The sequence below is a fragment of the Pseudophryne corroboree genome, chromosome 5 (genome assembly GCF_028390025.1).
Source record: "Pseudophryne corroboree isolate aPseCor3 chromosome 5, aPseCor3.hap2, whole genome shotgun sequence".
NCBI lineage: Eukaryota > Metazoa > Chordata > Amphibia > Anura > Myobatrachidae > Pseudophryne > Pseudophryne corroboree.
This window is the reverse complement of record NC_086448.1, coordinates 347,944,868-347,971,355: the sequence shown is the minus strand read 5'-3', so window position 1 is coordinate 347,971,355 and position 26,488 is coordinate 347,944,868. Positions and strand designations below refer to the sequence as shown.

Below are 26,488 nucleotides of genomic sequence, written 5' to 3'. Positions count from 1 at the left end.
CATATTACAGCGCTCAGCTAGATACGGTAGCGCGATCCCTCCCCACATGCTTGCGAAGCGTTGCTGCGATAGCATTGCTAGTAACGAAAAGCGAAGACGTCGTGCTAGGTCACAACCTCACAATTCATACACCACATGCAGTGTCAGCCTTGTTAAATTCTGCCCAAACCAGACACGTCTCATCAGCGCGGTTTACAAGATGGGAATTGGCACTAATGGCCCCCGTAAACATCACCATAAGGAGATGCAGTGCATTAAATCCGGCAACATATCTCCCAGGTGTGCCTGGACAGGCACAAAGGGTGGAGGATGAGAGTGGTGGGGAAGGAGAATTTAATACAAAGGAAGACACACATGATTGTATGGAATATTTGACCCAAAATTTTACCGCAAGGCCTGACATCAGTGACAACCCACTGGAAGATGTAGAACTTACGTTCTACACGGACGGTAGTTGTCATAGACAGTCAGACTCGGGAGACTTGTGTACTGGATACGCAGTCGTAGATGACCAAGGCACCATAGAAGCGGAACCGCTAGGCCCACCTCACTCAGCCCAGGATGCCGAACTGGTCGCCCTAACCAGAGCATGTGAATTGGCTAAAGGCAAATCAGCCAATATCTACACCGATTCTAGATACGCATTCGGGGTAGTCCATGATTTCGGAGCCCTATGGCGCCTCAGAAATTTCATGACGGCAGCTGGTACACCGGTAGCGCATGCAGCTCACATAAAAAGGCTTCTAACAGCGATACAGGAACCCGACAGAGTGGCTGTTATCAAATGTAAAGCACACACATATAGCCAAGACCCAGTATCACTTGGTAACAGCCGAGCAGACGAAGCTGCTAAATTAGCAGCTGCTACCCCAAGACAGACAGACACCACACAACTGATGGTATTTAATACCATCAACACACAGAAGTTGTGTGAGATGCAAAATTTGTGTTCCACACAGGAAAAGGCAGTCTGGAAGGCAAAAGGATATGGTCAGGAGTCCTCAGGACTCTGGACGGATGGACACGGTAAACCAGTGGCCCCCAGAGCATACCTTCCATGTTTAGCTGAGGCAGCTCACGGGCTGACTCATCTGGGCAAGGAAGGGATGTGCAAGTTGGTAAGAGCATATTGGTGTGCCCCAGGATTTTCATCTCATGCGAGTAAAAGGGCAATGTCATGCCTTACCTGTCTGAGAAAGAACATCGGAAAGGCAATACCTACAGAACCATCTCATATCCCACCTGCCGGCGGCCCTTTCCAGGTAATACAGATTGACTTTATTCAATTACCCCCTTGTCGAAATTTGAAATATGTACTTGTTTGTATAGATGTTTTCTCAAATTGGGTCGAAGCATTTCCAGCGGCCACAAATACCGCTATGTTTACTGCTAAGAAAATTGTGCAGGAATTTGTATGTAGATATGGTATCCCTAGAATTATCGAAAGTGATAGGGGTACCCATTTTACAGGTGATGTCTTTCAAGGAATGTGTAAATTGATGGGAATTGATAGCAAGCTGCACACTCCATACCGTCCACAGGCGAGTGCGAAAGTGGAAAGAGTGAACAGCACTATTAAAAATAAACTGAGTAAAGTGATGGCAGAGACAGGATTGACATGGCCAGAAGCTTTACCCATTGTACTGTACAGCATCAGAACCACTCCCAGGTCCCCTCTTAATCTGTCTCCCTTTGAAATCTTGTTTGGTCGACAACCGCATGTTATGATTAACCCTCAGGATGATTTGAAGTGTAACAATGAAGTGACTGTAAAATACTTGATTAACATGAGTAAACAGTTAAGGAATCAAAATGATAATCTGAAGTTAGTGATTCCTGATTTACCAGATAGTAATTGTCATGACATTGAACCTGGGGATTATGTAATGATACGGAATTTTCTACGCTCAGGTTGCCTTATTGACAGATGGGAAGGACCATACCAGGTCTTATTGACTAGCACTACAGCATTGAAGGTTGCTGAGAGAGAGACTTGGGTTCATTCGTCCCACTGTAAAAAGGTTGCTGATCCAGAGAGGCCCCGTGATAAGGAACAGACGGTAGAGGTTGTATCACTGGAGTGTCTGTTCCAGGAGGATTGAGGCGGCACCTGAGCATTGAAAATCACAAGACCAAAAGCAGTTGTCGATCCCCTGTTCCCTTTTATTGTTTTTCTCCAACTTCCCATCCCCTCTCCCTCAAATTATTTTTTTTTCCCCTTCTCATTCTTCTCCGTTTCCTCCTACAAGATGGACTTGCCCCAAGAGACTGTGATCCGGATTTTCCTGTTGACCATGATGTTGACCAGAGCAGTCTGTTCCGGCGAGAGTACCATGGAGGTCGAGAGAGGTTCTGGAATGGGTTCTGATGACAGAGATGGAGGCGTAGTTTTCCAAGAACAACATAATCAACAAGCAAAGGCGAGTATCAGAAAACGATCCGATAGCATTGACCATAGAAGGAATTGTGAAGGATTGTTAGCTGAAGAAAACTGTATCTGTCGGCTCTGTAACAATGTCATTGAGGATGGGTGCATAAAGAAATGCCAATCCAGTTTTAATATCCATATGGACCGGCATCCATTGAGTGACTATCACTCCTTAGTGGGTAGTGTGTTAAATAAAACAGATTGTTGGGTATGCTCTCAAGTACCTCAAGGTCATAGCAAATCAGGGCTAGTACCATTTCCTTTAACGTTAGGGGAGGTACTTGAGTTAAGTGGTGGGAGACCGGTGGACAGGAGGTTTAATATATCCAGCCCTCCTAGTTTGAAGCTCCACCAATACCATGTGGATAGGTCCCTATTATGCTTTAACATCTCCAATCCCCGAAAGCCGGGAAATTGGGAAGTGTCATGGAGTAATCAAACCATGACCTTTTCGCATAGAGCAGACAGAATGCCTACAGATACAGAGCTTATACGCCACATAGCCAGTAGAGGAAAATCTTTCCGGTATAGGTATACCTTAGGAAATAGGATTACGAGAGTTGGAGAGGTATCACCAGGATACTGTGCACATATCGTACAACCTGATACGTGTACTAAGCAGATGGAAGAATTAGGGTTAGGAGATTTCACATGGAAGGTGTGTAATATGGTTATGTCCTATTCCGTCCCATATGTTCTCCCCGATGATGCATATTTCATATGCGGGAGAAAGGCGTATAAGTGGCTTGCCCCAAACTCTGAAGGATTGTGTTATATTGGAAAAGTACTGCCTGAAGTAATGACTGTATCACATGACAAAATGAAAGACATACACCGTGTTGCCTAAACTCCTTATACTCACACCCATTACGAGCACGTAGTTAAACGGCACCTGATAGAAAGAACAGAGCATCCGGCCTCTGACATGATCCATGAATCCACCGGGATTCAGTTTCTAATCGCGTTAGACATCACTCGCACCGCCAGAGGAGTGTTGAATTATAAATACATATCTGCGCTTGCAAATTTGTTAGATAATATCACTGAAATGTATGATGACACGTTTAGGTATACTGGAAGGGAACTTCAAGCTTACAAAACAGAACTGGTACAGCATAGAATGGTTCTTAATTACCTCACAGCAGTGACAGGCGGATATTGTGTCACACTGGCAACACAATACGGCGTGAAATGTTGCACATATATTACGAATAGCACCGAGGATCCGGTCGAGGTCATAGACCAAAAGATGGACGATATTCTCCAACTGAAGTGGGAATTTCGCAGGAGACACAATCTCACTCTTGCTGCTGTAGGTAATGAGCTGACTGGTTGGGTGTCATGGTTGAACCCGCGAAATTGGTTCTCTGGTTTAGGAGACTGGGCTCAAGGAGTCATAATGGATGTTGGGAAGTTTCTCCTATGTATCTTAGGTGTTATCATAACGATTGGCTTGATATTTAGATGCGGTCAGGCTTTAATGAAGTGCAATCGTCGTACTAGGGTAATGAGTTTAAGGAGTGAGGAAACTGTAATTCCAATGGACTTGATTTATGACCCAAATGTAGAAACAATGATGTGATGAAAATGCGATTTCTACGGTCCGTTTCTTTCACCTGTTTTTCCGTTTCCTCCAAGGTAAAAAGACCCACTTGGACGAGGAATTTGATGAGCCGATATACAGACAACAGAGGGATTAAAGAAGAAGTTTTGACAACCTGATACACAGATTTTTGATTAACTATGCCATGGATCCCCAGTTTCCCTAGAAATTTTAAAATTACGCTAGCCCAACACTTTTGTAAATCTATGGACATTGACAGCTTTTGCTCGCACCTTATGGGCAAAAGCACAAAGAAGACTGCATTCAACAGACACCAAACAAGACCTCAATCGACGAATGTACATTTACTTGACATAGAATACCACCGCATTTACCGTAATTATGTCTTTTCTTCATTTCTACAACCCTCAGGTAATGACACACATAGTCGATAGGGAATACAGGCACAGATATCAGCAATCACATATCTCCCCCATTCATGTATCATCAACTAAAATGTGCTTCCCCATTTTGTTACAACCAAAGCCGAAAAGAGCTCGGTAAAGTTTGACAGCCCATCCACAGACCCGTACCACGGGATAAGAAGGAATTCAAATGTATACTTCGCAATACCTCGAAGCTTGATTTAAAACACGTACGGCACGATGATACATGACCCCCAAGCACGGATTCATACACACATGCTTCTGCTATCTCACTAGGTCATACCCTTTTCCTACCATCTCCTCTCCTCCCCTACCCAACCATGTAAATGTATTAACCCCTGACATATATTTTTCTCTTTTTGAAATGTTTTAGAAGGTGGCAGTTATTGTTGACTGCCAAAGGGTGGACTGTCAAAGTCAGAAAAATATCTCTATGCACACTACCATATTTGCACCTCACACAGGTCCGTGCTGCGCATGCGTACGCTCTCCCGTACGTGCGCATACTCACAGTCGCGGGCACCCGCAGGCGCACGGTATGCGTATTTATGGTAGAGTTTATGTGATCGTAGCGTGCGACTCAATCGTTACATATTTTCACTATATAATGTATTTTGTAGATCATGGTCCCTTTGATAGATTCTGAAAGTTTGGTTAATATAGAATGTTCCTGAACAGAGAAATCCCTCTTTGTTTGATACGAAGGGTCAGACAGGAGTAATACAGTGGTGTTTAGTACCCATCGGAAGAGTATTTAAATAGCAATATTCCGGTGTTGGTTTGGAGCGGATTAATCGCTCGTGCGAATAGTTATGGACATAAGAAGTTTATGTCCATTTACTATTATTTGTTCTTATTTAATCATGCGGCGGGAAACCCAGTATCCCACCCACCTGAACAGTTGGAAGCAGTCACAGCCCACCTGTATGAATCAACCTATGACCTTTTGTTATAATGCGAAGCCGAATTCCTGTGTCCAATGAACAATGAGATTGTAGGGACCATTGAATTGTATTGTGTGTGGGGCATAAATAGGCAGGCCGACCATATCCAGGGCACTCTCTTCAACGGTTCTCATTGCTGATAATCGGGAGCTGGATATCGAGGCGCATGCGATCGTTTCCCCTTGTGCGTAAGTGTTTCTCCGCAACTATATTGATCTTCTTGTTATTGTGGGCCAATTTCTCTCTCTCTCTCTCTTCTCCTCTTTCTCTCTTATTTTCTCTTAAATAGTAATTGTATTATATTTCCTGTGTAGTTATCTGGTTAGGTAGTCTATGTTATATTGTAGTGTATGATTTGTATTTGTATTAAATTCTTTTGCAAGTATATCATTCATAATATATATATATATTAGGCGTTGGACCCTAAGCCCAGGTATCTGTGTATTTCTTATAGTGTTAAGTATTCTCAGAGCGTCGGTGACGCTCATACAGCTTTTGAGTTAATAAGGTTACACTGTGTTACATTTACACTCTATCTATACACTAAGGTTTTACAGCATATTACATTGTTTATGGTTTAGATTTAAAGGTTTAACATTGTTAACGTCAGCGCCGCTGGTGATCTCCTCGTGGTCCCGAGCGTCCGCTACGCTATAGCGAATCATTACGTTAGTCAGCAGCCAATAGCGTGCCTGCCTGTGATCTCTTGGCCGTGAGCGAACGTGACGCTTGAGCGTCTCGACTACGGCTAAGCGATTGTTACGCAACGAGCGTACCCTTACGGTACTTCATACGTAGATAGCGTACAGTGTTCTTAGACCTCATAAAGGGTATTATATAAGATAAATATTTAGCTTTATCAGCAGCTATGATGCATAATAAGAGGTCATGCTATACATCATGAGGCTGTGGTCACATGCCACAGGGGCGGGACCAAAGCTTCTGACTCGCTGGACCATTCCCTTCCTTTTGAATACTATGCACTAAATGTTAGGTGCTATGCAGACCAGCAATCTCTCCAATTGCCCAGCTACGGTAATTGAGACAATGCAGTCCTGATCTGGAAGGTGGGACAGAGCCCTCAAATTAGTACTGTCTTGCTGAAATTGGGTAAGTGTTATCAGGGGTAGCTGAATGCCCCCTCAGGGGCAGCTGGACTTACACGCCACATCACCTACCTGATGAGAGAGATATCTATATGTACATACACACACACGCACACATTTATGTAAACAACAGTATCGAGGATACTATGGGGAATGCAGATAATAGCAGCACATGCACCAGTTGCTGTTACTGGGGCGGGATCTGGACAATCCTTCTCCCAGTAAATTGTGTGATATATATCCCATAGACAGCAATGGCTGACATCATCACTACTGTGATGGGAAAAAAGGAAAGCGCAGAACTCCTGTAATACTTTCAGGGGATACTTACATTTTACTGGTAACCTGATATTTCAGGTGATTTACCATAAAATGTGTATAATAAATATGCCCCCAAAACATAACTGTACCATGTGAGTGACTCTATGTAGAAGACGAAGAGACAGGATCCACTCATAGCTCGCACACTGGCCGAGGCTGTGCATGGAAGGTACAGTAATGAGTACATTTTCAGCTGAACCTGGTTGGAAATGGGGGATGTCAGGGGTGTCGTGAGGGAAGGTGGTGGGAGGACAAAGGGAGCTGAGGGGGAAGAGGTGAGGAACACTTGAAGTGGGACATGAGAAGGGCACAGGACTGGCCACAGAGGATGGGCCAGCCCACAGTAACTAGCCACACACTGTAGGGGTTGAAGCTGGGTGCAGCAGGGGGGTGTAGGGCTCTGGAGGTGAGTGGAGAAGGGCAGTGGGGAGGGAGGAGAGGTGGAGCAGTCAGAAAGGGCATTATCTCTGTCCTGACATTACCCGTAGCTGGCGGCTGCACTGTGCCCCATGACCCAGTACTTTGGCTGGCGTCTCTCAAATATTTGGGAGGGAGGGCGACCCCCCCCCCCCATTACAGCGCCTATGAGTGCTATGTATTATAGATGTGTCCCCATAAACAGAGCATCTATACACCATATTGTGAAAGATGCCCATCATGCCTGAGCAGCTCTGAGAGATGTAGTGTACATTCTTTTCATTTTCATTTTCCATCTTATTCGCATGACGCAGCAAAACAAAGATGTTAGGCACAGAGGAAAAAGTTTTAAACACGTACAAAGGGCCTGATTTAGATGGATGGAAACTCAATGCCACTTCATAGCAGCTTTGAATTTCGATCCGATTTTAAGGAGGAATATGCTGAAGACGTCTCAGCAGAAGAGACGCCTCCTGCATGTACTGCAGCTGGGATCCAACATCGTGACCATCGGTCGCAATGTTCACATATACGGACAGCTGAATAAGCCTCAGCTTACAAAGTTGGCCAATGGAAACGTGGGTCTGTAAGTAGGGTGGCCAATCCCAGGCATTTTCTCAATCCCAGGAATCGGAGAGGGCTCTGGTTTATAAAGGCGCATATGAAGCAGATGGGATATAAAGCGGCATGTGGTGGAAGGGTGATGTATTTAAGTGGAATGAGGGTTTTTTGGCATATAAAGGGTCATGTGAAGGAGAGGTGATGCATATAAATGGGCATCAGGGGGCTCTGGAATATAAAGGGGCATGTACGGGCTCTGATGGCCTATAAAAGGGCATGTGGTGTCTTGAAATTTGGGAAATAAGATGGTTATAACCCTACTGCGATTTTGACCACACCCCTTGTCATGGTCCCAAGTGGATATCTAGAAATAAAGATCCTAATCCTACCCACAATGCCTTTAATTAATGTAATATGCAGTACATGTACTATGTAACAGAAAAAGGCGCCTGCGTGACTACTGCCGCATCCAGTCTGCGTAGACATAGAGCTACTTAAGCAGTTGATGTTTCCCATTCTTGAGTATAAGTTGAATATGTGTACACAATTGCGAATGAGTTGCGCTAGCTCCAGTAGTTATCTCCTTTCATTTCTGGGCTGGAGCTTCACTTGCCAATATCAGCAATTGAGTTGCGGAGAACACCACACTTGCAGCTGCATTTCCATATATCTTTGAATCAGAGACACAGTTTACAGTGACATAGGGGGTGATTCAGATCTGATCGCTGCTGTGCATTTTCGCAGGCGCGTCGGACAACAACAAAGGGCATCGCCGGTCAGTGCCAGGATGGTGCGAAAAATCTGATCGCACGGGCGTTCGCAAGGTGATTGACAGGAAGAGACCATTTGTGGGTGGCAACTGAGCGTTTATTGGGAGTGTCCAGAAAAACGCAGGCGTTCCCAAGCGTTTTCGCGGAGGGTGTCTGGCGTCAGCTCAGGCCCCAATCAGCCTGTTCTCATGGCACTGTAGGAGTAAGTCCTGGGCTGCGCACACACTGCACACACTAGATTTTTTGCAGTTCAGCATACACATGTGATCGCACATGTGCACGGCAAATTTACACTCCCCCTGTGACAATCTGAATGCAGGAAAGCAAAGTTTGCAGCACAGCTATCAGATCTGATTCACCCCCATGACTCCAGCAGCTCCCACTTCTACTTTTCCTCCCAGAGTTAAAAGATTTAAAAGTAAGCAAGTATGCTACCAACTGTACACTTTAATTGTTATATAGATTAGCAAGATGAGAGAGGGGATTGGGGAACTTACATTTAAATAAGTGATAAAGCAAAAATTGTAGCCCAATGGAAGAAACCAATGAGTAGAGTTGTGGCCATTAAATTCCCTAAGCAGATTCCGTGTTCAAAGATTCAAATGAATTGGATAGTCTGGTCATATACTACCTCCCTCCACTTATGTAAGATCTACTGGGGGGAGACGACAGAGAAAATAAGAATTTACTTACCGATAATTCTATTTCTCGTAGTCCGTAGTGGATGCTGGGAACTCCGTAAGGACCATGGGGAATAGCGGCTCCGCAGGAGACTGGGCACAAAAGAAAAGCTTTAGGACTACCTGGTGTGCACTGGCTCCTCCCCCTATGACCCTCCTCCAAGCCTCAGTTAGGATACTGTGCCCGGACGAGCGTACACAATAAGGAAGGATTTTGAATCCCGGGTAAGACTCATACCAGCCACACCAATCACACCGTACAACTTGTGATAAGAACCCAGTTAACAGCATGATAACAGAGGAGCCTCTGGATAGATGGCTCACAACAACAATAACCCGATTTGTTAACAATAACTATGTACAAGTATTGCAGATAATCCGCACTTGGGATGGGCGCCCAGCATCCACTACGGACTACGAGAAATAGAATTATCGGTAAGTAAATTCTTATTTTCTCTGACGTCCTAGTGGATGCTGGGAACTCCGTAAGGACCATGGGGATTATACCAAAGCTCCCAAACGGGCGGGAGAGTGCGGATGACTCTGCAGCACCGAGTGAGAAAACTCCAGGTCCTCCTCAGCCAGAGTGTCAAATTTGTAAAATTTTACAAAAGTATTTGACCCTGACCAAGTAGCAGCTCGGCAGAGTTGTAAAGCCGAGACCCCTCGGGCAGCCGCCCAAGATGAGCCCACCTTCCTTGTGGAGTGGGCTTTTACAGATTTTGGCTGTGGCAGGCCTGCCACAGAATGCGCAAGCTGAATAGTACAACAAATCCAGCGAGCAATAGTCTGCTTAGAAGCAGGAGCACCCAGCTTGTTGGGTGCGTACAGGATAAATAGCGAGTCAGATTTTCTGACTCCAGCCGTCCAGGAAACATATATTTTCAGGGCCCTGACAACGTCCAGCAACTTGGAGTCCTCCAAGTCCTTAGTAGCCGCAGGTACCACAATAGGCTGGTTCAGATGAAACGCTGAAACCACCTTTGGGAGAAATTGAGGACGAGTCCTCAATTCTGCCCTGTCCGTATGAAAAATCAGGTAAGGGCTTTTACAGGATAAAGCCGCCAATTCGGACACACGCTTGGCTGAAGCCAGGGCCAACAACATGACCACTTTCCATGTGAGATATTTTAAGTCCACAGTGTTGAGTGGTTCAAACCAATGTGATTTTAGGAAACCCAAAACAACATTCAGATCCCAGGGTGCCACTGGAGGCACAAAAGGAGGCTGTATATGTAGCACTCCCTTTAACAAACGTCTGGACTTCAGGCACTGAAGCCAGTTCTCTCTGAAAGAAAATCGACAGGGCCGAAATCTGGACCTTAATGGATCCTAATTTTAGGCCCATAGACACTCCTGTTTGCAGAAAATGCAGGAATCGACCCAGTTGAAATTCCTCCGTCGGGGCCTTTTTGGCCTCGCACCACGCAACATATTTCCGCCAGATGCGGTGATAATGCTTTGCGGTTACATCCTTTCTGGCTTTTATCAAAGTAGGGATGACTTCGTCTGGAATGCCTTTTTCCTTTAGAATCCGGCGTTCAACCGCCATGCCGTCAAACGCAGCCGCGGTAAGTCTTGGAACAGACAGGGTCCCTGCTGGAGCAGGTCCCTTCTCAGAGGTAGAGGCCATGGGTCCTCTGTGAGCATCTCTTGAAGTTCCGGGTACCAAGTCCTTCTTGGCCAATCCGGAGCCACGAGAATAGTTCTTACTCCTCCCCGCCGTATAATTCTCAGCACCTTGGGTATGAGAGGCAGAGGAGGGAACACATACACTGACTGGTACACCCACGGTGTTACCAGAGCGTCCACAGCTATTGCTTGAGGGTCCCTTGACCTGGCGCAATACCTGTCCAGTTTTTTGTTGAGGCGGGACGCCATCATGTCCACCTTTGGTTTTTCCCAACGGTTTATCATCATGTGGAAGACTTCTGGGTGAAGTCCCCACTCTCCCGGGTGGAGGTCGTGTCTGCTGAGGAAGTCTGCTTCCCAGTTGTCCACTCCCGGAATGAACACTGCCGACAGTGCTATCACATGATTTTCCGCCCAGCGAAGAATCCTTGCAGCTTCTGCCATTGCCCTCCTGCTTCTTGTGCCGCCCTGTCTGTTTACGTGGGCGACTGCCGTGATGTTGTCCGACTGGATCAGCACCGACTGACCTTGAAGCAGAGGTCTTGCTTGGCTTAGAGCATTGTAAATGGCTCTTAACTCCAGGATATTTATGTGAAGTGATGTCTCCAGGCTTGACCACAAGCCCTGGAAGTTTCTTCCCTGTGTGACTGCTCCCCAGCCTCGCAGGCTGGCATCCGTGGTCACCAGGACCCAGTCCTGAATGCCGAATCTGCGGCCCTCTAGAAGATGAGCACTCTGCAACCACCACAGGAGAGACACCCTTGTCCTTGGGGACAGGGTTATCCGCTGATGCATCTGAAGATGCGATCCGGACCATTTGTCCAGCAGGTCCCACTGGAATGTTCTTGCGTGGAATCTGCCGAATGGGATTGCTTCGTAGGAAGCTACCATTTTTCCCAGGACCCTTGTGCATTGGTGCACTGATACTTGGCCTGGTTTTAGGAGGTTTCTGACTAGCTCGGATAACTCTCTGGCTTTCTCTTCCGGGAGAAACACCTTTTTCTGGACTGTGTCCAGGATCATCCCTAGGAATAGAAGACGTGTCGTCGGGATCAGCTGCGATTTTGGGATATTGAGAATCCAACCGTGCTGCCGCAGCACTACTTGAGATAGTGCTACTCCGACTACCAACTGTTCCTTGGATCTTGCCCTTATCAGGAGATCGTCCAAGTAAGGGATAATTAAAACTCCCTTCCTTCGAAGGAGTATCATCATTTCGGCCATTACTTTGGTAAAGACCCGGGGTGCCGTGGACAATCCAAACGGCAGCGTCTGAAACTGATAGTGGCAGTTCTGTACCACAAACCTGAGGTACCCTTGGTGAGAAGGGTAAATTGGGACATGGAGGTAAGCATCCTTGATGTCCAGAGACACCATATAATCCCCTTCTTCCAGGTTCGCGATCACCGCTCTGAGTGACTCCATCTTGAAGTTGAACCTCTGTATGTAAGTGTTCAAAGATTTTAGATTTAAAATAGGTCTCACCGAGCCATCCGGCTTCGGTACCACAAACAGCGTGGAATAATACCCCTTTCCCTGTTGCAGGAGGGGTACCTTGATTATCACCTGCTGTGAATACAGCTTGTGAATGGCTTCCAATACCGCCTCCCTGTCGGAGGGAGACGTCGGTAAGGCAGACTTTAGGAAACGGCGAGGGGGAGACGTCTCGAATTCCAATTTGTACCCCTGAGATACCACCTGAAGGATCCAGGGGTCCACTTGTGAGTGAGCCCACTGCGCGCTGAAATTCTTGAGACGGGCCCCCACCGTGCCTGAGTCCGCTTGTAGAGCCCCAGCGTCATGCTGAGGACTTGGCAGAAGCGGGAGAGGGCTTCTGTTCCTGGGAACTGGCTGTTTGCTGCAGCCTTTTTCCTCTCCCTCTGCCACGGGGCAGAAATGAGGAGCCTTTCGCCCGCTTGCCCTTATGGGGCCGAAAGGACTGCGCCTGATAATGCGGCGTCTTTTTATGTTGAGAGGCTACCTGGGGTAAAAATGTGGATTTCCCAGCAGTTGCCGTGGATACCAGGTCCGATAGACCTACCCCAAATAACTCCTCCCCTTTATAAGGCAATACTTCCATATGCCTTTTGGAATCAGCATCACCTGACCACTGCCGCGTCCATAACCCTCTTCTGGCAGATATGGACAGCGCACTTACTCTTGATGCCAGTCGGCAAATATCCCTCTGTGCATCACGCATATATAAAAATGCATCTTTTAAATGCTCTATAGTCAGTAATATACTGTCCCTATCCAGGGTATCAATATTTTCAGTCAGGGAATCCGACCAAGCCACCCCAGCACTGCACATCCAGGCTGAGGCGATTGCTGGTCGCAGTATAACACCCGTGTGAGTGTATATACATTTTAGGATATTCTCCTGCTTTCTGTCAGCAGGTTCCTTAAGGGCGGCCGTATCAGGAGACGGTAGTGCCACCTGTTTTGACAAGCGTGTGAGCGCTTTATCCACCCTAGGGGGTGTTTCCTAATGTGCCCTATCCTCTGGCGGGAAGGGGTATGATGCCAATAACTTTTTAGGAATTATCAGTTTTTTATTGGGAGAAACCCACGCTTCATCACACACTTCATTTAATTCCTCAGATGCAGGAAAAACTACAGGTAGTTTTTTCTCACCAAACATAATACCCTTTTTAGTGGTACTTGTACTATCAGAAATGTGTAAAACATTTTTCATTGCCTCAATCATGTAACGTGTGGCCCTACTGGAAGTCACATTCGTCTCTTCATCGTCGACACTGGAGTCAGTATCCGTGTCGGCGTCTGTATCTGCCATCTGAGGTAGCGGGCGTTTTAGAGCCCCTGATGGTCTTTGAGACGCCTGGACAGGCACAAGCTGAGTAGCCGGCTGTCTCATGTCATCAACCGTCTTTTGTAAAGAGCTGACACTTTCACGTAATTCCTTCCATAAGCTCATCCACTCAGGTGTCGACTCCCTAGGGGGTGACATCACCATTACAGGCAATTGCTCCGCCTCCACATCATTTTCCTCTTCATACATGTCGACACAGTCGTACCGACACACAGCACACACACAGGGAATGCTCTGATAGAGGACAGGACCCCACTAGCCCATTGGGGAGACAGAGGGAGAGTATGCCAGCACACACCAGAGCGCTATATATATGTTGGGATAACACCATACAGAGTGTTTTTCCCTTTATAGCTGCTGTGTATATTATACTGCGCCTAATTAGTGCCCCCCCCCCCCCTCTTGTTTTACCCTTTTCTGTAGTGCAGGACTGCAGGGGAGAGTCAGGGAGACGTCCTTCCAGCGGAGCTGTGAGGGAAAATGGCGCCAGTGTGCTGAGGAGATAGGCTCCGCCCCCTTCTCGGCGGACTTTTCTCCCGCTTTTTTCAGGAATCTGGCAGGGGTTAATATACATCCATGTAGCCCTGGGGGTTATATGAGATGTATTTTAGCCAGCCAAGGTGTTTATATTGCTGCTCAGGGCGCCCCCCCCAGCGCCCTGCACCCATCAGTGACCGGAGCGTGTGGTGCATGAGGAGCAATGGCGCACAGCTGCAGTGCTGTGCGCTACCTTGGTGAAGACTGATGTCTTCTGCCACCGATTTTCCGGACCTCTTCTTGCTTCTGGCTCTGTAAGGGGGCCGGCGGCGCGGCTCTGGGACCGGACTCCGAGGCTGGGCCTGTGTTCGGCCCCTTTGGAGCTAATGGTGTCCAGTAGCCTAAGAAGCCCAAGCTGGCTGCAAGCAGGCAGGTTCGCTTCTTCTCCCCTTAGTCCCTCGATGCAGTGAGCCTGTTGCCAGCAGGTCTCACTGAAAATAAAAAACCTAAAACTAACTTTTCCTAAGAAGCTCAGGAGAGCCTCCTAGATTGCACCCAGCTCGGTCGGGCACAAAAATCTAACTGAGGCTTGGAGGAGGGTCATAGGGGGAGGAGCCAGTGCACACCAGGTAGTCCTAAAGCTTTTCTTTTGTGCCCAGTCTCCTGCGGAGCCGCTATTCCCCATGGTCCTTACGGAGTTCCCAGCATCCACTAGGACGTCAGAGAAATGTTATAGATCTTAAATAGGAATTAGTAACAAAAAAATAAGTAAGCAAGAACTAAATACAAAATCATATTCAATACTGTGAGCAGAGAAGAAATATTGGTCAAGTCTTCCATATTCAAAGGCTTGTATTATGGATATTGCATTTTTTACCTACTTTGGAATATTTGCATACCATAATGACAGCTCTTAAGAATGGGACCAAAGTCTGAACACTGAATGTATTTAAGTTTCATATGCATCTTATACAATATTGTAATAGTTTTGTGCACAAAAGAAAGTTTGTGTACACACGAAATGCCATTTGTTTCACATACACACAGCCTGAAGATAATTCTTCAAAATATTTTTAGTAACTTTGTGCATGAAACAAACTTTGTGAACACTGACCCATCAGAAAGCAAAGGTGTCACTATCTCTGTCATGCTCAAACAATTCTATATTTAGGAATACAGTATTCTATATTTCTCAGTTTTGGATATGGGAGACTCAACCTGTATAACTTAAAATTAAAACAACATTGGGTTTTGACCACTTACCTATTTTGCTGTTCCAGGCATAAAGCTCTTTAATACCCAGGTCATTCAATGACTGTGACATGTCAAGCTCTTCTTTGCTGAATGCATCTCGTAATAAAGTGACATTTTCCTGATTAAATTCACACTTCTCACACACAGCTGGAAGGATGTTCCGCAAAGGCACTGCAGGATTCACTCTTACAACTGCTTTCTGGGTACCAAGGAAGTTCACAACAAGTCGCACAGTTTTCTGAGAAAACAAAAGACAAAGTCCAAATGATTGGAATCCGTACTTCCTGCCAGGTCTTAGCTACCGTGCAGTGTGTTGGAATGTAGAATGGCCTTTCTATTTTTCACCTGATACCTCTCATGCAGATCCAGTGACTCATTAGCATTTAGCTTCAAAAAGCAATAGACTAAGTCAATTGGAAAAGAAGAAGGCTTGCTCAGCGTACAACGCTGCGAGGTGTTCAGCAAACAAATGAAAAGTATCACACCTGAATTTTTTACATTTCCAATAACTGACAAGTTGACAAAGGCTTTAGCAAAAGGATTCACCTGAGTGGAAGTGAAGCTTGGTAAACCTATAGGTTACAAAGTAACAGCAAAAGATTGCGAAGCACAAATAAGGATTACAGTGTATACTGTTATTGTTCTGCAACTTGTTATATCTGTGTAAAATGTATGCCATTGTTGCTGATTCCCACAAAAGGACTTTGACAGATCATAGAACGCTGCAGTAAAGTGCCATGTATAGGCATGTGGTTGTCAAGCTATCCATGTATCTGGCGTGATGTAAAGAATGACTACTGCTTTAATGTTTTCAAAATAAAAAAATATATTATATTATTTAAAAGAGCATTTAGCCATGCAACATAATTAGGTTCTATTCACCCATTCCTGAGAACAATAGTCTTTCAGTTTAAAGCTGAACACGCTTACTAGTATTCAGAGCCCCCAGGTCTTCAGCTACAAGTAGTAGAGGCTTATCACAACTATGCATCATTGGTAGACAAAACACTAACCATGTCTTATAAATGTTATCAGATGGATAAGTTCAATATATACATAGGCAGAGAAAATGATAATGAGCACTTCACCTTATCCTGTATAGTAACATCTATTAGTGTACGCATGGCAAATGGTTATGCAGCAGTCAGTATTACGCTGCAGGAGGATAATAGTTATGTACTCCAATATCGCATACAGGGTACTGGCAGCCCGCTGCAGATGTTTCTTCATTTGATATCATTCTGGCCAACCATAACTTAGATAGACTTGCTTTGAAAAATATGCTAATGAAAAAAAATCTTGTGATAAGTTATCATAACTTGTGATAAGCTGTCAAAAGCTAGGATTAGCATATGATGCAAAGCTACACAAATGTGGAGTGATAGTTAAATAAGACCACATCTGTATATTTCAAAAATCGACTGATGTCAAAATCTGTCTGCATATAAAGGACAATACTTATATGCAATAATAATCATATGACTGCAAATTGCATATTATTAAACTGATCATTATCAAACTCAATTGCATATGCCAAGGTCAAGAAATGGATACAGACAGAATAACATAACAAATTCTGGGGTCAGGGTTGGCAGCAAACAATTCATTACAAAAAAAATCAGCCATGATCAGGATATAGAAAACAGCAAAATGATATATGGAATTTAATCACCAACAATGAGTAGATCTCAGGAGCACAGATCACTACACTGAAGCAGGAACTATTGGCTGCCTGGAAAACTAGTTAAACTTGCTTGATCCAACAAACTGGGGAGACAGGGGGCATCCCAGCTAAGATAAGGAAACTAGTGGGCATTCCCTTATAACTGGTACTACAAACGCAACAGAAATTACATTGCCAGGCTCTGCCTGTGAGCCCTGCTATCACTACTAACACTTTTATTTTATTGTGTATACTCTAATTAACAATTATGCTGGCATCAAATGAGAGGAAAGATGTAGGTAGCCACATGCAGCAATGTTTTGTCTCTTCAGGCCATTGGTATTTCTTTCATCTTCTCTGGAGCCTGTTAATCAGCACACACTGACATATAGCTAATCGCTCATGATCAATAATGTTCCCTGATATTGCCAATTTTACAGCATGTACTGTATGTACAGCTTTAGTCAAAGAGTCACTCTTTTTCTTTATTGAGCATTTGAACAAAAAAAGGGAGCTGTATGGTATCACTATTTTCCAACTGAAAGAGTTGCCAATCTGTAAGGAAAGTTGGTTACTAAAGAAACCTGCTATGCACAGAGCAGGAACTGTGGATTCAAGAAGGTGCAAATACAAGCTGCCATAATGACAAAGGGATGCTAGATCCTGTCTAAAGTCCAGGGATGCTCTAGGTCCAGTCCACACCTCCAAAGGGAGCTAATGTCCAGTCCAAAAGTCTGAGACAGTCCAGGTCCAGTCCAAAGTGAGTCTGAAATTGTTCTAGTTGTTTTCAGAGTACCCTGTTCCTTTGCCATTGTTCCAGGTGCCTGCTGCTGCTCTCGGTAGCATTTCTAAATTACGTCTATAGAAAAAAAGTCACAAAGACACAATCCAGAATAATGTGTATTTAAAGAGACCTCTACGTTTTTAGAGTAACCCCCTCTATTCTGCATAGCCCCTTACATAGGGCCAAATAACAACACTGCAGCTTATTTCAACCACTACTCCTCCCCTCATCCAACTTCACTTATATATCCTTAGTCTTGTTATTTGATTGGGATAGTATACTTATTATTATTGTCTCACCAAATGTTACGTTTACTACAAATGCCATTTTTTTTTCCATTTAAATTTGTTATTATTGGGATGACAACTACTTACCATACTTATAAGAGTATCCCAGGCTGGCCAGCATCCTAAGGAGAACATTCATACCTCTCCACATCCAAGTGTATTACCATCTTTGTAATTTGATATCATTTTGTGAAATTGAGTGTAATTTGGATATACAGTATGTATCAATTATCCGATTTTTGACCAGATAATTGTAATTTCTTATAGCTACTATTAATGCGAATAAAAAATGTAATTCACCAGAATACATCAAAACACATCCAGGAACAGGGGTCCATAAAGGAGCCCGTCCCTGAGATGTGTAAGAAGTGAATTCTATATCAGGACCCTGCAGCACTACTGCCCATGGGGGTAATTCCAAGTTGATCGCAGCAGGATTTTTGATAGCAATTGGGCAAAACCATGTGCACTGCAGGGGAGACAGATATAACATGTGCAGAAAGAGTTAGATTTGGGTGGGTTATTTTATTTCTGTGCAGGGTAAATACTGGCTGCTTTATTTTTACACTGCAAATTAGATTGCAGATTGAACACACCACACCCAAATCTAACTCTCTCTGCACATGGTTTTTCCCAATTGCTAACAAAAATCCTGCTGCGATCAACTTGGAATTATCCCCCATGTGCGCCAGTCATTGCTGGGGCAGGTTGTGAAGGTACCATCTCTGTAATTTTTGCGGAATGTAGCCCATATGCTACAGTGGATAATGCCATCTTCACCAAGCTGCTTCACATTCTGCAGCTTGATGAGTCTGAAAGCTTTGCAGCCTCTCCTAGAAACGTCTGAGGGTTGCGGCTGTTATCAAAAATGGAGGGATATCTGCTGTGGTCCTTACTTCATACATTAGGGTGATAATTAATATTTGAGGGCATCCCCCAAAACTGGCTTTTTGGGAGGATATGCCACAATTATTGAATGATAAATAGACCCCATGTAGCGAATGCAGGAAGTGCAGCATTTGATGCTGTTACATATTACAGATAGATACATAGTGGTCATTTCTACTAGGAGTGTGGGGGCGAGTTGTCATTGCTACTGCAAACAAAAGAAATCCAGAATCCGGCGATATAGAAGTGTGAAATTGAGCCCATAAAATGAAAGTATTTTACTCACTTTAGGATAGAAAACCCAAACGGAATCCATCAGACTGTATTACAGCTATTAGTGGTAAGGATCAATATTGGATGATGTCCTTTTAATATTATTTACATTAATTACCATATAGCTGGCATGAAAAGTGATATACCCATATTTGTAATGTACTATATGAGATTACAAACACAGAAGAAGATAGTGTGATACTTCAAAAAGGTAAGAAACTGAAGATGCAGACCTAGTGGTAAGCAAAAGTGCGTAAGGATTCTTGCATATTATTGTACCCAAATGTTAGGTGCAGAGAGTTTGCTAACTTGAATCCCATGAAAGTCCTATTACCCCAACCCATACTTGCCGATATTCTGTCCGCCTCCACCAGGGAAAACAACATGGGATAAGTCTGAATGGTACAACCGTGTCACATAGAAACAAAGAGTTTGACAGCAGATAAGAACCAAGACGGCAGGGCAGCCCATCTAGTCTGCCCATGTACATACACACACTAGGGTTAATTTTTGATGGTACACAAAAAACCTACTAGTATATTTCTGAAGTGTGGGAGGAAACCGAAGTACACAGAGGAAACCCACACAAGCATGGGGAGAATATAAAAACTCCACACAGTTAGAGCCCTGGTAGGAATCGAACCCATTACCTCAGTGTATGACACTTGTATATCTGTGTACGACTGAGTCTCTGAATCTGTATATGAAGTGCTACAATGTAGCAGCCACAGCTTTTTTCCAATACAAGTTCTGTTCTGATCAGTATACAGTCTTCATCACACATAATATACACGTGTCATATACAGTATCAAATTAATCAGCACAGCATCCTCGTGCATCCTAGTCGCATTGCGTTGCAACTAAGATGCATTTTCTGCAAATAAAGACACCAGACGTTAGCAGAGTTACACGGGATCTAGCGGCTCAGAAACACCAGGCATGTCGCATGCGTGGCGTATTGAGGCTAGATGTATAAGGACGCATCTGTATCTGCATAAACTGGGACGCTGCATCCAACTCAAACTTTCACACTGTTTATAACATTTACTTCACCTATATTTTGCCTAGACTCACCATAACACACTTCTTAGAGGGATTACCCATTCACTCTTCTCAAATTTTCTATTTTTTTTATTATCTTTTTTAGGTGATGTAGTGTCCTCATTTATAAGACTATAAGAATCATTTTCTGATGTCTCTGTAAGCACATTGATACCAATTCTTACACCCTTGTGCATACAGCAATATAGAGACACTAGGAAGGGGGGGGGTTATTCTAGATGCAGCAATTTTCTATTAGGTGCAATCATTTTCTATTAGATGCTGTAATTTGTGGGGGGTGGGGGGTAGCCTTGGAATTATATGATGGGGGCTTCTCAGTTACAGACCATTTTTCTCGCCTGGTAAATTGCCATGCTAACATGCTTTAACCTACAGGAACCTAAATATGTTTCTAGGCCTATGGTTTAAAACATTTGTTGCACCCGCGATCAGGCCATTTAGTGCAGATTTCCTTTCAGGTCTGCTCAGGCTCAAACACAATTTGGCGCTAAATGCATCTTGCGATACATTACCGAATCTAATTGACTTCCCCCTGTGTAATTCTAGATTTCTGTATTTTGGCTTTTGTGTGTCCAATAAAACTTGAAGGTTTAAATTCTACTTTTTAAAATGTTTTAATAAAGGTTGTAGTTTATCCTATTATTGAAAGTGTGTCCTAATAGGGAGTACTGCTCTGTTTCTTCTCTTTTTTTACACATTCCTAGTTTACTCCCGGCAGCACCTTTCTTTGGTATATTATATTTACAGTGGTATCAAATTTGGATTTAATCTATAACATTATATTTGCAAGAGCGCTATATAAATTGTAGAAACATTTGTGTCTATGAATAATCAATAATAGAATTTACCATCTGACCTGCTCTGCACTTGATCTTATTACCACAATCCCCTTCCCTTGTTTTTTGCATTTAAATAGTGTCAGAGCACAAGCCGGATTATTTTTCAAAAGTAACAACACACATATAAGCAGAAGATGAAATAGTGCACTGATCATCTCCTGTGCCTGATCAGAGCATTAAATATCAAGTTAGACAGGACCAGGCATAGTTCTTATAGGCTGGTGCTTAAGTCTCAGCTCAGTCTATAAAATGGCAAAAAAATCCTTAATCCATGTGATCAATAGAACTAATATCTGAGTCTTAAGCGCTAACCAAAACGGCGGCGGCCGACCCTGAGATTAGGGAGGAGGCATACTGCCAGCCCAGGAGTTCTCAGTCTGGATAGCTGGTACATTCTTCTCCTTTCTACCTTTTCTCCTTTGTCTATCCTCTGCAGCTCACACTGTTTTCCCTCCAGCTGGTTTCCTTTACGCTCCCTGCTCCTCTCTATGCTCTTTCCATGTTCATCTGTATCTCCATTCCTTATGCCCATATATGTTTTTGAGGTATGAGCATCTTTTTCACCCACTCCCTCTAAACAGAGGTAGGCTATAAGACTGCTGTGGGACTACACATCCCAGCATGCCCTGCAATCATTATGCTATCAGGGTATGTCAGAACTGTTGAAGGGTAAGTTGGGATGTGTAGTTCATCAGCAGCTGGAGGGCCGTTTATTGCTCACCCCTGCTCTAAATACTCTCTGTGTCTTCCTCTCTCCTCTTCCCTCTTTTATGGATCAATCTACTTCATACTTCTCTCTTTTTCCCTCACCCCTTTACTCCTCTGATAATTTATACAGGAACAGTGGATGGTGAAAGATAGATGGTGAGGACAGTCACAACCAGGGACAATATGATCCTCCTTGAGAAGTGCAGAGGTGATATCCAGTCCACAGCAGTTCTTTTCAACCCTGCCAGCAGATGAAGGCTTGCGGGGGCGTTTCTGAACATGGAGTCCACAGCGCACCTGCAGCATTCCCCATGAGCCTAATCTAGTTATTTTAGAAGAGGGCTATCTGGGCAATGCCCATCTCCCCCTTTTCCAGGGAGCCCAGGGCACATGCCTCATACTTGAGCCATCCAGGTTAAGCCATCGGTTGGCAGGGTTGAAATGGGTGGGATCCTGGACACAAGCTGATGCTGACAGGAAAAAAAAATCCTGTATTACACACTGCCAGTCTCAAGCAGATCCTGTGTATGGCGGGCCTATTTCCATGGAGGGCATGAAACTATAGTTACATCCGCCCAATTGTTAAACCGTCAACTGCCTGCATTTGCTAGGAGAAAAGGAATATTAGATAACAGAGACACAAAGGGTCTATCATGCTAAAACCATATATTAAATTCAGGGAGCAGATGGGAAAACATACTCTACTGGATTATAGACTATGTTAAGAAAGCAGCAGCTGGTGACACATTAACTTTAGCATAGAATAGGAATACTCAAGACGTGTTCTGATTTACTAAAATGCGGTGATAAAGAAATATTGTACAACCACAATCATACTTGTCTACTGACTGTCAAATCTTGGATGGCTCTTTCAGGGGCTCAGAAAAGCAGTCAAGTCTCCTCGAGCCCCCAACTTTACCCGTGTGAAGTGGGCAGTCTGAGCAGCCAGATGATGTGATTACCACTGAATACACATCATCATAGTCCCGCCCATACTTTACAATGCAGGTAATTGCTGCATTGTATAGCAAGGGGCGGGGCCAAGATTATGTAATTGTGTCATCATGCCACCCACACTGCCCACTTAGCCATGCTATCTTCCCATACCTACTAATTGGCTGCCCTTCCCAGGTCCCCGTGGCCAGGCCCCCGTGTCTTGTGACACACCTCTTTGAGTTTTGACCACGCCCCTTGTTGTGCTAGGGATGTCTAAGAGCCCCAGTCTGTCCCTGGACGTAAGGCTGAACTTACCACTTTGCCGCCCAGTCTGCTGTATATGTGCTTACAGTTTAATTTTCAACAAATAAACAGAAATAAATAATAAAACATTCAAAATATCTAACAAATATACAAAAAGTATATATAATACGCTGGCATTCTGGTAATAAAATCTTTTTTAAACAATACAGCTAGGGATGGCCATCGAATTCCTGTGGCCGCTGCCTGTCAATCGTTCAATGGTTTAATCATCAATGCTATGTGCAGACAATGGAGTTCTGCTACAGACAGAGTTTCTCATTCTTGGTGTATGCCGCAGGATGGATGTCAGCAGCCATCAGAAAGAAGCATGTAATGGTGACAAGCATTGCAATCCTGGCATTGAATGGAAAAAGCGTACCAGATCAGAAATTAATCAATGATTGGCAACAATCAGTATTCAATGGCAATCCCCAATCAAAGCATTTTCGCTATGGTTACGTACTGCTGTTACCATCCAGAAATGACGATAATGATATGAGGATTGTGGTGGTGCTTTTACCGTTGCGTTCTTAAAAACGGACATAATCGATATGCAGAAGACCTGCCTCTGATGAATACACCCACTCACTGGGAAAGGGATTATATACTTATTATCAGAGTGAGCCAAGATCTTAGTGGCTGTATTATGTTGTATATTTTGGTAGAATGGAAAATGAATTTGGTCACTGATTGTATAGAGGAAATTGGAGAGGTCAAACTCTTAGCTCACCCCTAGACAGCAAGCCTGGGGTGTGAATGCATTGATGACTGTGCAGACAGTGAAGAAGATTTCAGGGCCACTAACACCATTAGATAAAGAAGTACAGCCAGTACTGGTTAGATATGTTCAATAAAGACAGGTATAGGACATATAGATTCTGAAATGATGCATACTCATTAATTGTAAAGAGAATGATACAGTATGTAAGCATACGCTTAAAACTGAGGGTAGTTAAAAAAAAACAGGATTTTAATACCTACCGGTAAATCCTTTTCTCTTAGTCCGTAGAGGATGCTGGGGACACTTCAAGAACCATGGGGTATAGACGGGATCGCAGGAGACATGGGCACTTTAAGACTTTGAATGGGTGTGAACTGGCTCCTCCCTCTATGCCCCTCCTTCAGACTCCAGTTATAGGAACTGTGCCCAGGGAGACGGACATTTTGAGGAAAGGATTTATTGTTAAACTAAGGTGGGATACATACCAGTCCACACCACAAACACGCCGTACAACATGGCATTTAACAGAAATCCAGTCAACGGCAAGAACAATGTCAGCAACAGGCTGACTACAACAGAAAGACAACCTGTGTGTAACATAACCAAAACTTAGCAAGTAAGAACTGCAGATAGAGTCCGCACTGGGACGGGAGCCCAGCATCCTCTACGGACTAAGAGAAAAGGATTTACCGGTAGGTATTAAAATCCTATTTTCTCATACGTCCTAGAGGATGCTGGGGACACTTCAAGAACCATGGGGTTTATACCAAAGCTCTAGAATGGACGGGAGAGTGAGGATGACTCTGCAGCACCGATTGACCAAACATGAGATTCTCCTCAGCCAGGGTATCAAACTTGTAAAATTTTGCAACAGTGTTTGAACCCGACCACGTAGCTGCTCGGAAGAGTTGTAATGCCGAGACCCCTCGGGCAACCGCCCAGGATGAGCCCACCTTTCTGGTAGAATGGGCCTTCACTGATTTCGGTAACGGCAATCCTGCCGTAGAATGAGCAGGCTGAATCGTATTACAGATCCAGCGCGCAATAGTCTGCTTAGAAGCAGGATTTCCAATCTTGTTGGAAGCATACAGGACAAACAAAGCTTCAGTTTCCTAAGTGGAGCCATTCTGGTGACATAAATCTTTAAAGCCCTGACCACATCGAGAGATTTGATTCAGTAAAAACGGCAGTAGCCACTGGCACCACAATAGGCTGGGTCATGTGGAACGATGAAACCACCTTCGGCAGAAATTGTTGACGAGTTCTCAACTCTGCTCTATCTTCATGGAAGATTAAATACGACAAAGCCGCCAACTCAGACACCCGTCGCGCGGATGCTAAGGCCAATAAACATGACCACTTTCCAAGTGAGAAATTTAAACTCTACTTTCTGTAAAGGTTCAAACCAATGAGATTGAAGGAACTGCAACAACACGTTAAGATCCCATGGTGCCACTGGGGACACAAACGGAGGTTGGATGTGCAAAACTCCTTTCACAAAAGTCTGAACTTCTGGAAGGGAGGCCAATTGTTTTTGAAAGAAAACCGATAAGGCCGAAATTTGTACTTTAATCGAGCTTAACTTTAGGCCCGCATCCACACCTGCTTGCAGGAAATGGAGAAAACTCCCTAGCTGAAATTCTTCTGTAGAAGCCTTCTTGGATTCACACCAAGACACATATTTTCTCCAAATACGGTGATAATGTTTAGACGTTACTCCTTTTCTAGCCTGAAGAAGTGTGGGAATGACTTCACTGGGAATACCCTTTCGAGCTAGGATCCGGCGTTCAACCGCCCAGCCATCAAACGTAGCTGCGGTAAGTTGTGATATACGCACGGCCCCTGCTGTAACAGATCCTCTCGTAAAAGAAGAGGCCAGGGATCTCTTATGAGTAATTCCTGAAGATCTGGATACCAAGCCCTCCTTGGCCAGTCCGGAACAATGAGGATCGCCTGAACCTTTGTTCTTCTTATGATCTTTAGCACCTTTGGAATGAGTGGAAGCGGAGGGAACACGTACACCGACTGAAACACCCATGGTGTCACCAGTGCATCCACTGCTATTGCTTGAGGGTCCCTTGACCTGGAACAATATCTCTGAATCTTCTTGTTGAGGCGAGACGCCATCATGTCTATTTGAGGAATTCCCCAAAGACTTGTCACTTCTGTGAAGACCTCTTGATGAAAACCCCACTCTCCTGGATGGAGATCGTGTCTGCTGAGGAAGTCTGCTTCCCAGTTGTCCACTCCTGGAATGAATATTGCTGGCAGAGCGCTTGTATGTCTTTCCACCCAGCGGAGAACTTTTGTGGCCTCTGCCATTGCCGTTCTGCTCTTTGTTCCACCCTGGCGGTTTATGTACGCTACTGCAGTTATATTGTCCGACTGGATTAGTACGGGCAGGTATTGAAGGAGACGTTCCGCTTGCAGAATGCCGTTGTAAATGGCTCTTAACTCTAGCACATTTATGTGTAGACAAACTTCCTGGCTTGTCCATCTTCCCTGGAAGTTTTCTCCCTGTGTGACTGCTCCCCAGCCCAGAGACTCGCATCCGTGGTTACTAGGATCCAGTCCTGGATCCTGAACCTGCGTCCCTCTAGGAGGTGAGAGCTGTG

At 44.5% G+C, this 26,488-nt stretch overlaps 1 protein-coding gene across 5 annotated transcripts in view; it reads right to left on the bottom strand.

The window, feature by feature from the left end:
• Positions 1 to 26,488, bottom strand: part of COBL (cordon-bleu WH2 repeat protein) — a 952,910-nt gene that overhangs the window by 549,355 nt on the left and 377,067 nt on the right. For all 5 annotated transcript variants that reach the window (XM_063922617.1, XM_063922616.1, XM_063922613.1 and 2 more), the window contains one exon: positions 15,419 to 15,647. In XM_063922617.1, coding sequence (XP_063778687.1) covers positions 15,419 to 15,647 — 229 coding nt within the window. The remainder of the gene's footprint in view (positions 1 to 15,418; positions 15,648 to 26,488) is intronic.